Source organism: Phoca vitulina, unplaced genomic scaffold (genome assembly GCF_004348235.1).
Source record: "Phoca vitulina isolate PV1807 unplaced genomic scaffold, GSC_HSeal_1.0 scaffold19, whole genome shotgun sequence".
Taxonomy (NCBI): domain Eukaryota; kingdom Metazoa; phylum Chordata; class Mammalia; order Carnivora; family Phocidae; genus Phoca; species Phoca vitulina.
Window position 1 is genome coordinate 29325094 of NW_022589722.1, and position 15453 is coordinate 29340546.

At 44.8% G+C, this 15453-nt stretch overlaps 1 protein-coding gene across 1 annotated transcript in view; it reads right to left on the bottom strand.

Annotated features, from left to right (window-relative positions):
- Positions 1 to 15453, bottom strand: part of EFCAB6 (EF-hand calcium binding domain 6) — a 225008-nt gene that overhangs the window by 111904 nt on the left and 97651 nt on the right. The window contains exons 13-15 of the mRNA XM_032416504.1: positions 13941 to 14046; positions 8043 to 8210; positions 4201 to 4361 (exon numbers count right to left, since the gene is read on the bottom strand). Of these exons, the coding sequence (XP_032272395.1) occupies positions 4201 to 4361; positions 8043 to 8210; positions 13941 to 14046 (435 nt within the window). The remainder of the gene's footprint in view (positions 1 to 4200; positions 4362 to 8042; positions 8211 to 13940; positions 14047 to 15453) is intronic.

Below are 15453 nucleotides of genomic sequence, written 5' to 3' on the forward strand. Positions count from 1 at the left end.
ATTGTAGCAAACTTGGTAAAGCCTGGGGACCAAAACAAAATTCCACACGTTTAAGAATACACAAGGAAACAGAGCACAGTGGCTATGGGCACAGGCCCTGGAATCGGCCTCCCTGGGTTGGAACATCAGCTCCAGACTTCACAGCCCCTCAATGAGCGAAGGCAGCGTTCACAAGGTGCGGTCTGTGGCCCCTTCCAGAACACCAGGGAGGCCCGAAGCATTTTCATATAGATACTAGGAAGTCATTTGCCTTTTCCACCCTGCACCTCTCACACACAGTGGGCTTTTCAGAGGCCACCCGACGTGTGACCACTGACGGAACGTGTGCTCGGGAAGGCTGTGTTCGCTAACATTTTCTAAAGCTGTGGAAATGTTTCGAGTATAAATGAGGAGCTGGAGTGAGTTTTCAGAGATTTGCTTAGTTTCTTTACAGACCTTCACTAGCTTGTTACCAGCTACCTTTGGTTACACCTGCTATAATTTCTGTAACCTCCTTATCCAATAAGTCATTATTTTGAAACTGCAATGTTTTCCCTAAGCCTACAGGGAAACCCAACAAGGAAGTACACATTCATTTTCTGCAATAACCTTTTTCAAATGTGCAGTTTTAATTTCTAATCCAGTCATACTGATAGATACACTCCATATAACGAAAACTTTTTGAGGTCCCCAATAATTTTTAAGCCCATTCAAGGATTGAGAACCGCCAACCTGGGGCACCTCACTCTTTCTCTGCTTTAGTTTCCTTGTCTATAAAATGCACCCAGTGAGGGGCACTTCAGGAAGTTCTGGCCATTGATCTAACTGCTTCAGGAAGTCCTTATGCTGCCAGGTACTAAGCACCGTGCTGAGTATTACAGCTACCACTGTGAACAGGCTAAACAACCCCCACCCCAAGGAGCCAAGCGGCCGGGAAAGTGCGCATTTGGAACCGAGCGAATAGGCCGTCTACAAGTCCAGAGATGAGAGAGAGGGCTTGGGGTCGTCAGGAAATGGAAAGCGGTTCAGTCTGTGCTGAGAGAAGAACAGCAGCAGCCGAGTCAATGTTTCTTGAGCTCAGCGCCGGGTGGAGGGCTCTACGTCTAGGATCTCCTTTGACCCTTACCGCACTCTCTTAAGTAACGTTTGCGTGAGGAAATTGAGGCTCCGAGTGGGTAAGTAACTTGCCCAAGTCCACAGCCAGTTCAGGGCTGAGCTGGGATTTGTACACCCAGGCAGTCTGGCTGCAAAGCCAGAGCTCTGGAGGGTGTGAGGATCATGAGGGGCCTGGGAAGCCACTCTTGAAAGCATCTGGATGCTTTCCTAGCAGCAGTAGGACACCGGGGTGTTTTAAGCAGGGTTTTAACATGATCAGATCTGTAGTTGAGACAGATAAACCTGGCTGCGTCATGGAGAATGGATTAGAGAGGCTTCCAACTCAAATACCCAATTACCTGCATGACCAATCCACTAGATTTGATTCATTCATTCATTCACTCCCTCCCTCATTCATTCATTCCCTCAATAAACACTGAAGAAGCCCTGAGCACGCACCGGGCACTGTTCTAGCCCAGGTACGGGAGTTTCAGGAGTGGATCCATTCCTCGACACTGCGTTTTCCACACTCCCTGCATGCTCCTTGGCACCTGCTGGGTTCACCTTGACCCTCCCGCCCTGTGGGGGCTGCTCCAGCCCGCCCCTCTCCTGAGGCCTTGCTTGCTAAGGCACAGCCACGATGAGTGTGAGTGCTCATCCCCCTTGCTTCCTGTGTGCCGCCTGACCCGCTGACTTCTCCTACCCCCAGAGCTCCCACACCGCGGGGTCTGGGCCATCACCCTGACCTTCTCCGCCCCTCCGGCCAGGTCACTGATGAGCTGGTGGTGTTCTGCCAGGTCCTACCCCCGCCCTCTCACCTCAGACGGTCTACTATCTGCTCCCAGATAGACGCTTGCTGAATGAAGGCTCAGGCCGTCAACGTAAAGAGAATCGCGTCTGTGCCCACGTCCCCTGGGAGTCTCCTCCTGGAGTTGTCACTCGCCTTGCTTCCTCCTCTGTGCTCCCTCCCAGCCAAGTACTAACCAGGCCAGACCCTGCTCAGCTTCCGAGATCAGACGAGATTGGGCACGTTCCGGGTGGTATGGTCGTAGGCTCCTCTGTGCTTCCTAACTGGCCAATGACACAGCCTCTGGCTGCCCTCTCTCCCATCCACCTCCACGTCCAGGGTCCCTGAGTCCTGTCCCTCTGTCCCCCTGATCCCAGAACAGCCGCCCCCCTGCTGTGCCACTGCCACTGCTGTGCCGCCCACCTGTCCCCCTCCTCTCTCCGTCACAGTGCTTTCTCCACACTGGGGCCAGAGCAACCCTTAGAGAGCACAGATGTGACATTGTCCCCTGCCCCATCCAAGGCCACGTCACAGGCTCCTCACCCCCTGAGCTGTGCTTCTCCACTTCGGCTGCACATCAGAGCCGGTGGGGACGTCAGGATGACAGTGCCTGGCCCGGCCTGCGGACAGGGCATGGGCGTTGGGATTTTCAAAGCTCTCCAGATGATTCTCAGATGCTGCTGGGAACCAGTGCCCTGCCGAATGGCCCCAGTTCCCATTCTAGCCTGACCCCGCCCATCCCTTGGCATCATCCCCCTGCTGTTCCTCCATACATAACTGCCTGCCCCAACGGTCCTACAGGGCTTGCCCGTCCCCAGATCTGCCCCTACTCTCTGGGCTTTGCCTCATATCCTACATCCTGAAATGCCCTTCCCTTTCCCCTTCGGACTCAAGCATCACATCCGAGAAGCTTCCCACATTCCGTCCTGCCCAGCTGTAAGTGAGTGCTCCTCCGAGTTCACCCAGAGCTGCGCTCACAGGCCATGCTGGGTTGTCTGCATCTCTTTCCCCCACACTAGAGCACCCTGGAAATAAAGGGATTTCCGTTAACCGGTTATGTAGGAGAGCAGGTATGCAGTAGGCACTCCCTAATACCACCCACAGAGTGAAAGACTAAGTGAAGGAGTAAATGAACTGTCCCCATGGGTACCCTCCTCCTGACTGCACATAGCAGAGGCCAAGGCAGCCGAAGCCCCTGCATACTCACTTCTTGCCCTGCAGAGGCCCCCTGAGCTCCCTCTAGAACCCTCTCTCTTAACTTGCTGCCACCTGTCTCTCCCCCTTTCCGTGTCTCCCACACTCCAGCAAGCTGGCCTTTCTGCAAACGTTCGGTAAATGGATGAATGCAAACACCAAGCTCTGTGCGCCTCTCTGCTCAGGAAAGCCTTGGCCTCACCCTCCTCCTGTAAACCCTTCTTCTCCTGCAAAAACCAACCACAAGAAAAATGGGTAACGAAACATGAACATTCACAGAAAGGAGACTCGAGTGGCCAACAACTACTGGTAGATCAACTGTGTCACCTGAAATCAATGTAATGTCATCAAAAGCAACAAATATAAGATTTTTAACATTCCAGGCAGAAGGACTGAGAGAGAATTAGAGTAACTTTCTTCCCTGCGATTCAATGGATTTCCATCTAATCTCCCAGATGGCTGTCCACAGTGGGAAGCATGGACCAAATAGTCTGGACGACAAGCTGGAGCACACAGCAGGACGTTCGGGTGCTGGCAGGGGAAGCAGGATTCAAGCTGTAGGTTCTCAAGGTCACTGTGGACAGGGAAGCAAGTGAGCTCTGTGCCCCAAGGGCAGCCGTGAGCGGGGTGAACAAGACACACGGCAGGAGACTCACAAGGGCCTTCAAGGCACTGTGCTCTTCTTTTAAGATTCCTGTCCCCTTCCAGCTTCGCTCAGCCCCCAAGAGGCAAGTTTTAAACTAAAGTAAAACACAACTATAATTCCAGCCTCTCTCCACAGGATGGCTGATGGCAGCCAGGCACCCTGGGAGGTAAACTGGTATCGGGATTAAGAGCAGAAGAGTCACAGAGACCTGGGAGGTAGATTCAATCCACGGCCTCCTAGCTATGTGCCTGTGGATAGGTACTTAACTTCTTCAGACCTCGGTGTCCTTATCCATGGAAAGGAGTGCTGTTGTGAGAACTAAATCACAGAGCACGTGCCAAACTCTCGACCCATGTCCTATGTTAGTAAGGACCCAATAAATAGCAATTATCAATATTCCCTATCAATATTGCAAACACACATAGAAGTTGTTTTAGGATTATAAAAAAGACTTGACAAAAAACATGACCCGAATTAATTTCGTTACCAAAACACTTACTTCAGTAAATGTTCGATCGTTAAAAATGGGCAGAATATGCGCATGATTTTCTTGAAATTATTTCGACCAATGAGCCCCGTGTCTCCGAGGTCATATGACTGTAGCATTTTGTAGAAGGCTTGGAGATTCCTAGTAATCGAGTCCTGAACAATTTCTTCCACCTAACACAAAAAACAAACATATTTACCAAGCGGTACCTTTTTTTTTTTTTTAAGATTTTATTTATTTATTTGACAGAGAGAGACACAGCGAGAGAGGGAACACAAGCAGGGGGAGTGGGAGAGGGAGAAGCAGGCTTCCCGCGGAGCAGGGAGCCTAATGCGGGGCTCGATCCCAGGACCCTGGGATCATGACCTGAGCCGAAGGCAGACGCTTAACCGACTGAGCCACCCAGGCGCCCCTAAGTGGTACCTTTGTAACCTGGGTGCTCGCATGCTGGGACCGCACAGGAAAGTCACTTGCTGAATCCCAAGCCAGGAGGAGAGGTACCATGGGGTCTGCACAGGAGAAGAGTTTTCGTATCTAATTGGGAAAGAGAAAGTCTGTAGGTACGAATCACTCCTCGAGGCAGTAGGAGATTTGGAGGCAGACAGACACGGACTTTCAGCTTTGCCCCTGATTAGCCAATTAACTCTGAGAGCGTGAGCAATTGAGTTTGCTCCCTAATCCCCATCTGGAAATGGGGATCATAATATTTAACTAGCACTTATTTTTAAAAAAAAGTACAATAAACATGAAAAAAAATCTATCACCTGGCTTAAAGAAATGCAAAATAAAAGAATAATGAGGCGGCGTTTTTGCCTTTCAGAATGGTAAAAATTTAAAACGGAAGTCAATTGCCAGTGTCGACAAGGGGTAACATTAGACAATTTGATAACCTACACACTCTGGGGCAATACTGACCGCCTCTGGGGGGTTGGCAAGGGAATAGAGCTGGAAGAAAAACTTACTTTTCATATGTTCCCTTTTGCATCTTTTGCATTTTGTATTTTACACATATATTCCTCTTTTAAAATAATTAAAATAATTTCAAGAATAAAATGTATATTCTTTCACCTAATCATTTCATTTTTAGAAATTTGTATGAAAGGAATCATCACAGAATGGTGCAAAAAAGCAGGCGCTACAATACATCGTAGCAAGATTTATAAAAGGGAAAAAAAAGAACATGTAGATTAAACAGAGAATAGTTACTCTGTATCTTTTAAAATCATACAGCAGAATTTTTACTGACAGTGTTAAGGACATGCTAGTAAGGGACAGCACCAACTGAAAAGTCATTAATTATAGGATCTCGTTTTAAAATAAAATAGATATCATACATGAAAGTATGTATCCAATCTTCAAATTGCATACATTAAATATGTACCGCTTTCGTGTATCAATTATACTGCAATAAAGCTGAAAACAAGGTGCGTGCAGGTACACAGGCTCAGATGAATGGACCACAAAGTCTAACAGTGGGTAACAATCCCTCCGTGTTAGAACTAGTGGTGATTTTCATTTTCTTCTATTTGCATAACCATGTTTTCTAATTTTTCTCCTCCATTCCTGTATGTTCATTCACTCACTCACTGCACCGTTTTGTGAGTGAGCCGAGCAGTGCGCTAGCCCCCGTGGGTACAACGGGCAGTGAAAACGGAACGGCCTGTCTTCGTGGAGGCATGACCACATAATGACCAAGTTGTGACACTGACTGGCAGGTGTGTGAGGCCGGGGGCTGCCAGACAGGCTTCAGCAAAGGCGTCACGGAGGGTCCCTGGGAAGAGACCGGGTGCACCGAGACCTGCCGAGGAGCGTGAAGGGAATCCTGGCAGGAGCCACAGTGCGCCCAGGCTGCAGGAGGGACCTGGGGGCACCTGAGGACCCGAGCCAGTGTGGCCCACGAGGATTCCGGGAGCCGGTCAGCAGGGCTGGACTACATGGGCACCTTGCCAGCCAGGTTAGGAAGTCCTGCTTTCTCCTAGAGCCCCGACAGCCACCCAAGGCTTTTAAGCATGGTGGCCGACAGGATGTGGTTTATATTGAGCAAAGATCGAGCCACTTGTCACGTGGAGAGCAGATTGTTTTCGTGTCCATATTTTGTTTTTAGGGAAAAAAGCTGTGTGCAGAGTTGCTGTGACAGCCAGAGACCACAATTCTCAGGAGCTAATACAACAAAGTTCAGGAAAAGGTACAATTATTCTTTTCTGTGTGTGAGGGCCCTGGGACTTACTTTTTTTTTTTTTAGACATTATTTTTAAAATTTTTTTAAATTTTATTTTATTATGTTATGTTACTCACCATACATTACACCATTAGTTTTTGATGTAGTGTTCCATGATTCATTGTTTGCATATAACACCCAGTGCTCCATTCAATACCTGCCCTCCTTAATACCCATCACCATCCCCCCACCCCCCTCCCCTCTAGAACCCTCAGTTTGTTTCTCAGAGTCCATAGTCTCTCATGGTTCATCTCCCCCTCCGATTTCCCCCCCTTCATTTTTCCCTTCCTACTATCTTCTTCTTTTTTTAAACATATAATGTATTATTTCAGAATGTACAGGTCTGTGATTCATCAGTCTTACACAATTCACAGCGCTCACCATAGCACATACCCTCCCCAATGTCTATCACCTAGCCACCCCATCCCTCCCACCCCCCACCACTCCAGCAACCCTGTTTGTTTTCTGAGATTAAGAATTCTGGGACTTACTTTTGAACTAGGGTTCAAGAAGGACCAAATGACATTGGTTTAGGATGTGGTCACCACCTTGCACAAGGTGGGCATTCAAGAAATCATAATATTAGTGAAAAACTAATTTGTACCTGCTAAAGGAAGTCTATAACAAATATTTCAAAAAGAATCTGTTCATGCCTATCACATGCATTACTGACACTAATCTAATTTTTTAAAGTTCTTAAAATTGTTAAGTGCTAATCACTATTAAAGTTATAAAAGCATTTCTAATAATAAAACTCTGTCAACTTTTCAAAAAGCAAGTACGGATCACCAGAGGCAATAAGCATTTTTTTTTTTAAATGGGGAATTAACATAAAAACTCTAAAAATATTAATGAGAACCAGAGGAGTAATTCACAAACATGCCTGTGCAAGACATGGTTGCAGGAGGGGCGCCGCCCGCATGTTGTTAAAAGAAGATACATCCTGCACACATAGGTGCTCTCATCCCAGGAGGGGTTTCCAGAAATGTCAAATATCACCTTTCAGTAAGATTTCGACACTGAGGGCGCCTGGGTGGCTCAGTTGGTTAAGCAACTGCCTTCGGCTCAGGTCATGATCCTGGAGTCCCTGGATCGAGTCCCGCATCGGGTTCCCTGCTCGGCAAGGAGCCTGCTTCTCCCTCTGACCCTCCCCCCCTCATGTGCTCTCTCTCTCTCTCTCTCATTCTCTCTGTCTCAAATAAATAAATAAAATCTTTAAAAAAAAAAAAAGATTTTGACACTGAAAGTTAAAATCGAACAACTCAAAAACTTAACTCTTATTAAAATGAAAATTAGAGGCACGTGGTGGCTCAGTTGGTTAAGCATCTGACTCTTGATTTTGACTCTTAATTTTGGCTCTTGATCTTAGGTTCGTGAGATTGAGCTCTGCATCAGGCTCCGCGCTGCTTGAGATTCTCTCTCCCTCTCCTGCCCCTCCCCCTGTGCATGCACGCATGTGCGTTCTCTCTCTCTCTCAAATAAATAAATCTTTTTTAAAAAATGAAAATCAACCCAGCTGAAAAACGTGAAGTCCTTTATTTAAGACTATTTCACCTACCGCCTCTGATTTCACTAAGAATACTTAAGTTTCCTGCCATCAACAGAAAATCAAATATGGAGTCGTCATAAAACTCACCTTAGGGTTCTCTTCAAGCAGTTCGATAAACGTGTAGACATTGACCCATCCAGTGTCCCCAGGGTCAAGCGTTTGCATCAATTCTTTGAATTCTGAATCACTGATTTTTACAACCATGCAATTTAGGAGACGTCGCAATTCTTCCCCTGTTATCCGTCCATCAGGTTTCTGAGCATGAGAGTGTATATAAGGGAATTTTTTTAAAAAAGGAAAAAGGAAGGAAAAGCGTTATATATACTAAGCATCACTGAATAAAGAGTGAGCTCTGGCCAAACAGAATTATGATGAAGCAAGAATCCCTCAGGTGGTGGTCACTAGATAACACTGTGAGCCAAGAGCAGTGTGTTGGGTGGGTGCAGGGGGGATGCTGGAACTCTCCAGGGGCCATTCCCACAATGCTGTCTATGAGGATGTGGGCAGGATATGGCCCCAAGTGAGGAAAGAGGCCCATCTTGCTGGCACAGGCCGACTGCTGCCTCGGGACAGGCTAAGTGCTGCCTCCTCCAGCCCCAACCCCACCTGAGGGCTATGTGGCTCAGTAGCAGAGGGCACACAACTTCCCGGCAATTCAATTACAACTTGCCAATTTACTAAAAATATTAATTATGCTTATTTTCACTCCCACCAACCTCATCAATTACATAAATGGACAATTACTTAGCAAGAAAAATTTCAGCCATGCTGCATAAAGAAAACGTATTATAAGCAAAACACTGTGAGGCAAATTCTTCCCCCGGAATAAAAAATTACCAATAAGCATATTAAATATCAAAATGAAAAGATACTGTTTACTGGAAAAACAGGGGAAATAAAGAATCCCTACCTCTCTCACAGAGAGACACTGTGACTATTAATGTGACAAAGGGGCTAAGTCATAAAGCAGTATGTAAATGCCAGCCATTACTTTGGGGTCCAAAATCAGAAAAGGATATAAGGGTGTCTTAGGGAAAATTAAATAATTTAGAGAATATATGCCTGCTTGCTTTTTGGTTTGGGAGTGATCATCAAATTTTTAATGTCCAAGTAGGAAAATTATGATTTTTAATAAATTTACAGCATTGTGCAACCTTCACCACTATCTGCTTCCAGAACTTTCCATCATCTCAAAAGAAACCTTGTGTCCATTTCCTCAACCTAAGGTAACTTGTCTATTTGCTATCTCTCTGTATTCACTTTGTCCGAGGTATTTCAGGTAAACAGAAGCATACACTATATGCATCAGTATGAACTTTGCATCTGGCTTCCATCACTTAGCATAACATTTTTTAGGTTCATCCAGGATGTACCATGGATCAGTATTTTGATCTTTTTTATCCTTGTTATTATCCCACTGTATGGAGATGCCACATTTTGTTTATCTTATCACAAGTGGATAAACATTTGGATCATTTCCAGTTTGGAGATTATGAATAACATTGATGTGAACATTTGCACACAAGTCTTTGTGTGGACATTTGGTTTTACTTCTCTTGGGCAGCTACCTACGAGAGGAATTGCTGGGTCATGTGATACATTTGTTTAATTTTAAAGAAATGACCATATTGTTGTTTCAATGGAAGCTGTAGCACTTTACATCTCCACCAGCATGAGAGTGTTGGAGCATTCCATCTCCACATCCTTGTCAACACTTACTACTGACTACGTGGGTTGATTATCGTCATCCCATGGTTGGGAAGTGGTGTCTCAGTGTGCTTCTGATTTGTTGACCACATTTTCATGTGCTCGTTGGCCATTCGTATGTCTTCTTGGATGAAATGTCTATTCAAATATTTTGCCCATTTTTTACAGTGGGTTTTCCTCTTACTGAGTTCTAAGAGTTCTTATATATTCTATGTGCAAGTCCTTTACCCTATATATCATTTGCATATATTTTTTCCCAGAGCGTGGCTTATCTTTTGAAGCACAAATTTTTAATTTTGAGAAGTCCAGTGTATGGTTTTTTTTTCCCCTTTATGGATCATGCTTTTAGCATCATAGCTAAGAAATCCTTGCCTAACCCAGGTCACAGAGATTTATGCATATGCCTTCTTCTAAGAATTTTGCCATTTTAACTCTTATATTTAGGTTTATGGCCCATTTTTAGTGAATTTTTGTGTATGGGGTAAGGTAGTTCATCTTTTTACAAATGGATATCCAATTGTCTCAGCACCATTGGTTGAAAAGATGATCCTTTCCCCCCACTGATCTTGTAAAAGATGAACTGACCAAAAATGTGCGGGCTTATTTCTGGACCCTCAGTTCTGTTCCATCAATCAATATGTCTATCCTCATGCCAGTGCCACACTGTCCTGATACCATAGCTCTGTACTAAGATTCAAAACTGGAAGCTTAAGTGCTCTAACTTCATTCTTCTTTTCCAAGATTGGTTTTAGCTACTCAGCAACCTTTGCATTTCCATATGAATTTTAAGATCAGTTTTTTAAATTTCTGCAAAAAAAGCCAGTTGGCATTTTAATGGGGTTTGCAGCATTAAATCTATAGATCAATTTGGAGAGAACTGCCATCTTAATAATAGCGAGTCTTCCAATCCATGAATATGGAATGTCTTTTCATGTATTTACATTTTACTTCTTTTAACAGTGTTTTGTAATTTTCAGTGTACAAGTCAGGCATTTTTGTTAAATTCATTGCTAGGTATTTTAGTCTTTTTGATGCTATTGTGAATGGAATTGCTTTCTGAAGTTCATTTTTAGATTGTTCATTGCTAGTTTATAGAAATATAACTGATTTTCGTATATTGATCTTATATCCTGCAACCTTGATGAACTTTATTATTTGTAGAAGTTTGTGTGTGTGTATCATGTTGTCTGTGAATGAAGACAGTTTTACTTCTTCCTTTCCAATCTGGATGCCTTTTATTTCTTTTCTTTCAGGATTGCACTGTTTAGAACTTCAGTACAATGTTGCATGGAAGTAGCAAAAGCTGACATTGTTCTGTTTTTCATGATCTTGGGGGAAAGTATTCAGTCTCTTACCATCAACTATGGTTAGCTGTTAGCTATGGGTTCATTATAGATGCCCTTTATCAGTTTAAGGAGTTTCCCTGCTATTCCTGGTTTGTTGAAAGTTGCTATCATGAAACAGCGTTGGATTTTTCAAATAGTTTTTCTGCATCTATCAAGATGATTATGTGGTTTTGTCCTTAATTCTATTAATATTGTGTACTATATTAATTGATTTTTTGGAAGTCAAACCAAACCTGCAATCCTGGGATAAATCCCACATGGTCATAGCATTTAATCTTTTTTGTATGTTGCTGAATTTGGTTCACTAATATTTTGCTGGGAATTTTTGCAACAATATTCATGAAGGATATTGATCTTTGGTTTTCTTTTCTTGTGGTCCCTTTGTCTGGCTTTAGTATTAGGGTAATATTGGCCTCAGAGAATGAGTTGGGAAGCAGTCCTTCCTCCTATAGTTTCTGAAAGTTAGTGAAGGATTGTTATTATTTCTAAAAGTGATCTTTGTAGTCTTCAATGCAGAGAATTTGCATATTTTTATTAGGTATATTTCTAGGCATTTGATTTTTTTAAAGATATTGGTAGAAATGATATTTTAAAAATTCTTTTTCTAATTGCTTATTGTAATTTTTTTTTTTTTAAGATTTTATTTATTTATTTGACAGAGAGAGACACAGTGAGAGAGAGAGCACAGCAGGGGGAGTGGGAGAGGGAGAAGCAGGCTTCCCGCTGAGCAGGGAGCCCGATGCGGGGCTCGATCCCAGGACCCTGGGATCATGACCTGAGCCGAAGGCAGACGCTTAACGACTGAGCCACCCAGGCGCCCCTCTAATTGCTTATTGTAATTTACAGAAATCATATTGATCTTTGAATACTGATCTTGTATCCAATGACCTAAATTCTATTATTAATTCTAGTATTTTCTGGAAGATTATTCTGGACTTTCTATTTAGAAATTCATGTGAGCTACAAATAATACTGAGAAAAAGAGTGGGTGAACAGGCAGTGTACAAATTGTTTCTGGGTGATAGAAAGGGAACCACATCAGGTTTAAATGTAAGTGATGGAGGTGACTAGGTCCACTCAGAGGGAAGGTGGCAATGTGTAGAGGTAGCACATATAGCTACTTGGGATGTATGAGTTGGAGCAGATCTAAAGCAGTCTTTCCTGTAATAATTCTACACCCCTCTCTACAGCAGGAGAGGGACCTGCTTCCTACTGTTGTCCTCTGCAGCCTGCCTCCTCCTGGCTCTCTCCCTCTGCTCTCCTCCTTCCAGGTCTCAGAATGTGCCCAAGACCAAGACACATGGTGGGGGGGTTGGGAGTCCCACTTGGCAACCATGCACTCTGCAACTTTAAGGTATCTGATGGTCACTGCTGTTATGTGATGCTCCAGAGTGTGAGCTCATCATTGGCAGGGCCTTTGCATTACTCATCTATGTGTTCAGTGTAAGTGCCCACAGCCAGGCCCAGCGTGGGGCAGGCACTCCATTCCTCACCCACATGACGTGTTTGTTGATCAGTTCTGTTTGTGGAACAGTACATCAATGACTGTTAAATAGTCCAACATTTGGAGTGGTTAGCATGATTATAGTACTCCATTAACGGAGATGAGATTTCACTATTTTTAATTAAATTGCTTCAATATACCACACTAGGTGCTGAGGTGGGTAAACACACAAAAGCCTTCATTTATCTCTAAGAGAGGCCCAGCCAGCACACTCCCAGGCAGCTCTTCCCAGGGCAGCAGTGGGCCTCTCCGGAGTAGCTGGTTTGCGTCCTGGCTCCACCACTCACTAGCTGGGAGCCTCAAGCTGGGTACTTACTACTGACGCTCCCTTTCCTCAGCAAATAAGGGCAAAAATGAAAGGATCAAATGGAGATAATTATAGTGTCTACCTCACAGAGCTGCTGAGAGGCTGAAGTGAGTGAAGACAAGTAAATCACTTGAGACGGTACCTGGCACATCGTTAAGCACGCAATATTATTGTTCATTCAGTAGAAGAGATCAAGTGATATAGGTTGAAAGAATAACTAGAACAGTGGGCTAGCTAAAATGCCCCCTCCCCTGCAGAAAACAGAACCCCAAATCTCTGAGTCTACGCTATGCTCGGAAACCCTAAGCAATGGCATTCTAGATCGACAGAGGCGAGGAGTCTCCAGAACAGAGAGCAAACCACTGAACTTTGCGGTCCACCTCCAGGCCACATGGGCTCCTCTCCAGAATGCTGCCCTGGAGCTGCCTTAGAGGAAGGCTGCCGCTGAGGCCAACCACCTCCTCTTTTATACACAGTTGTACTTGAGTCTGAGGCAGAGCAAGTCACCGGACCCCTCCAGATTTCCTAGATTCAGTTATTGAATGTACTTAGCAAATAACAAACTTGGGAAATGTTGCATGTTTCAAAAGTATCTAAGTGCTGCTTTCTAAAATAAACATTAAATTGGGACAGGAGCAATATTTCGAGCAAGTTACAAATTCATGAATTAGCCTCCTCTCTGCAGTATAATTAAACCAGGAAATAGGCTCTTTGGATCTAAGAAAACTTTCCTTGGATGGGTTACACGTTGTTATGAACCCACACACTCTAGCCTGGAGTGGGGAAGGTTCAACAGGTTGGGATTACTCGTTAAACAGCGAACGATGGGCAGTCACTGCATCCTTAACGACCTTGCCACACTCTGTTCTCATCCCCTGGCATCTCCCCCACTGCGGCATAGCACGTTTTATGTCATCTGATCCCCCAAACACACCCAACTCCTGAGGTCGGGCCTTATAGCCCCAAGTGCTCAGAATAATTCCTAGCATATAATAGGAGCTCAAAAAATGTCTGTCGGCTGGATAAATGAATGAATATACAGTTTTTATTGGCCTTGTTCTGAGTGTTCGCATTCTGAGAAACAATGAGGTTTTCACCAGAGAAGGGTTCCAAAATCTTACAGTGTTGGCGATCAGTAGTGCTTTTTTCAACGATGTATGGTGATCCTCGTGTCTGGGTAACTTTGTGAGAATGTTTTCCTTGTGAGATTGATTTCTAGAGGTAATGCTACAGGAGAATGAAGAGAAAAACAGGAATAAGGTTATGTTCTTGTACTTTGTTCTTTCTTAATGCAAAAAAAAAAAAAGAAAGAAAGAAAGAAAAGAAGAAGAAGAAGAAAAGCACCTGACAACTATCATAACGCCCTATTTGTGGATGGCTCTTCTTCCTGAAAGTGTAATGTGCTTGGGCACTGCTGCTCGGGCAGTGCGGTGACTGACAGGGGAGAGGGTGTGGAGGCCATTAGCCTTGCTGTGCCATCACTCTCCTCTTCCCATGCCAGCTAACTGTGGCCAGCCATCTTGCCGGTCCGTGTCTTTGGTCTCAAAAGAGACCAGGAAAGGGGCGCCTGGGTGGTCAGTTAGGCATCTGACTCTTGATTTCAGCTCAAGTCATGATCTTAGGGTCATGAGATTGAACCCCGTGTGGAGCCTGCTAAGGGATTCTCTCTTTCCTTCTCCCTCTGCCCCTCCTCTCCTCACTCACTCACGCTCTCTCTCTCTTTAAAAAAAAAAGAGAGAGAGAGACCAGGGAAGAGAGCACGATCACTGCTGAGACCATCACTTTCCTGTGTGTATGGGCAGCGTGTTGAGGCACACTCACCCATGTGATAACTGGGGGCACACGCTTCCCATGTTAAAGTAGTGGGAATGTCAACCTTTGCAATCTCCCCTTCCCTGTTGACAATGGCCATGGTCACCTACATTATCGGACTCCTCTCCCTTTCTTGCCTCTTCCATCCATCCCCTGAACGCAGGGCCATCAGCCTGCATGTGTGCTCCTGAAGGCCTCCGACCACCCACTCTGGAGATCAAAGCCAACTTCACCCTGATCAGAAGGGGGCTACAGGGATCCCATGATACCAATCTACAGATGCCCTGGTCAGCCTCTCCTTTTCAGTGTTCATTGAGACAGGATGACATTTCCCATTAAATAAAGAAGGATAGTGAATCAGCTGAACAATTCTCACATTCGTTTGGGGGATTTTATTGCTGCATCCACGTGGCCATCTTAGCTTTTTCTAGTTGTACAAAAACATATAAACACACACATCTACTACCATTTCTAAGAAACACATAAAGTAGAACTCCTGAGTATGAGTTGCTCATGTGACTCGCTGGAGCCTGGTTTTTCTACAGATCACTGGAAGGAACAGAAATTTCTGCAGTAATTATTACCTTCTATAGTACCACAGATGTTAGGGCCAGGTAGTTCTTTGGGGGTGTATGTGGGGGGGGCTACTGTCTCATGCACCGTGGGATGTTTAGTGGCATCCCTGGCCTCTACCCACTAGATATCAGTAGCACCCCCATCCCAGCTGTGACAACCAAAAATGTCTCCTAAAATTGCTAAAGGTCTCTGGGGGGGGGGGGGGGGGGAAGGGATTGCCCCCAGTGGAGATTCACTGTTTAAAAG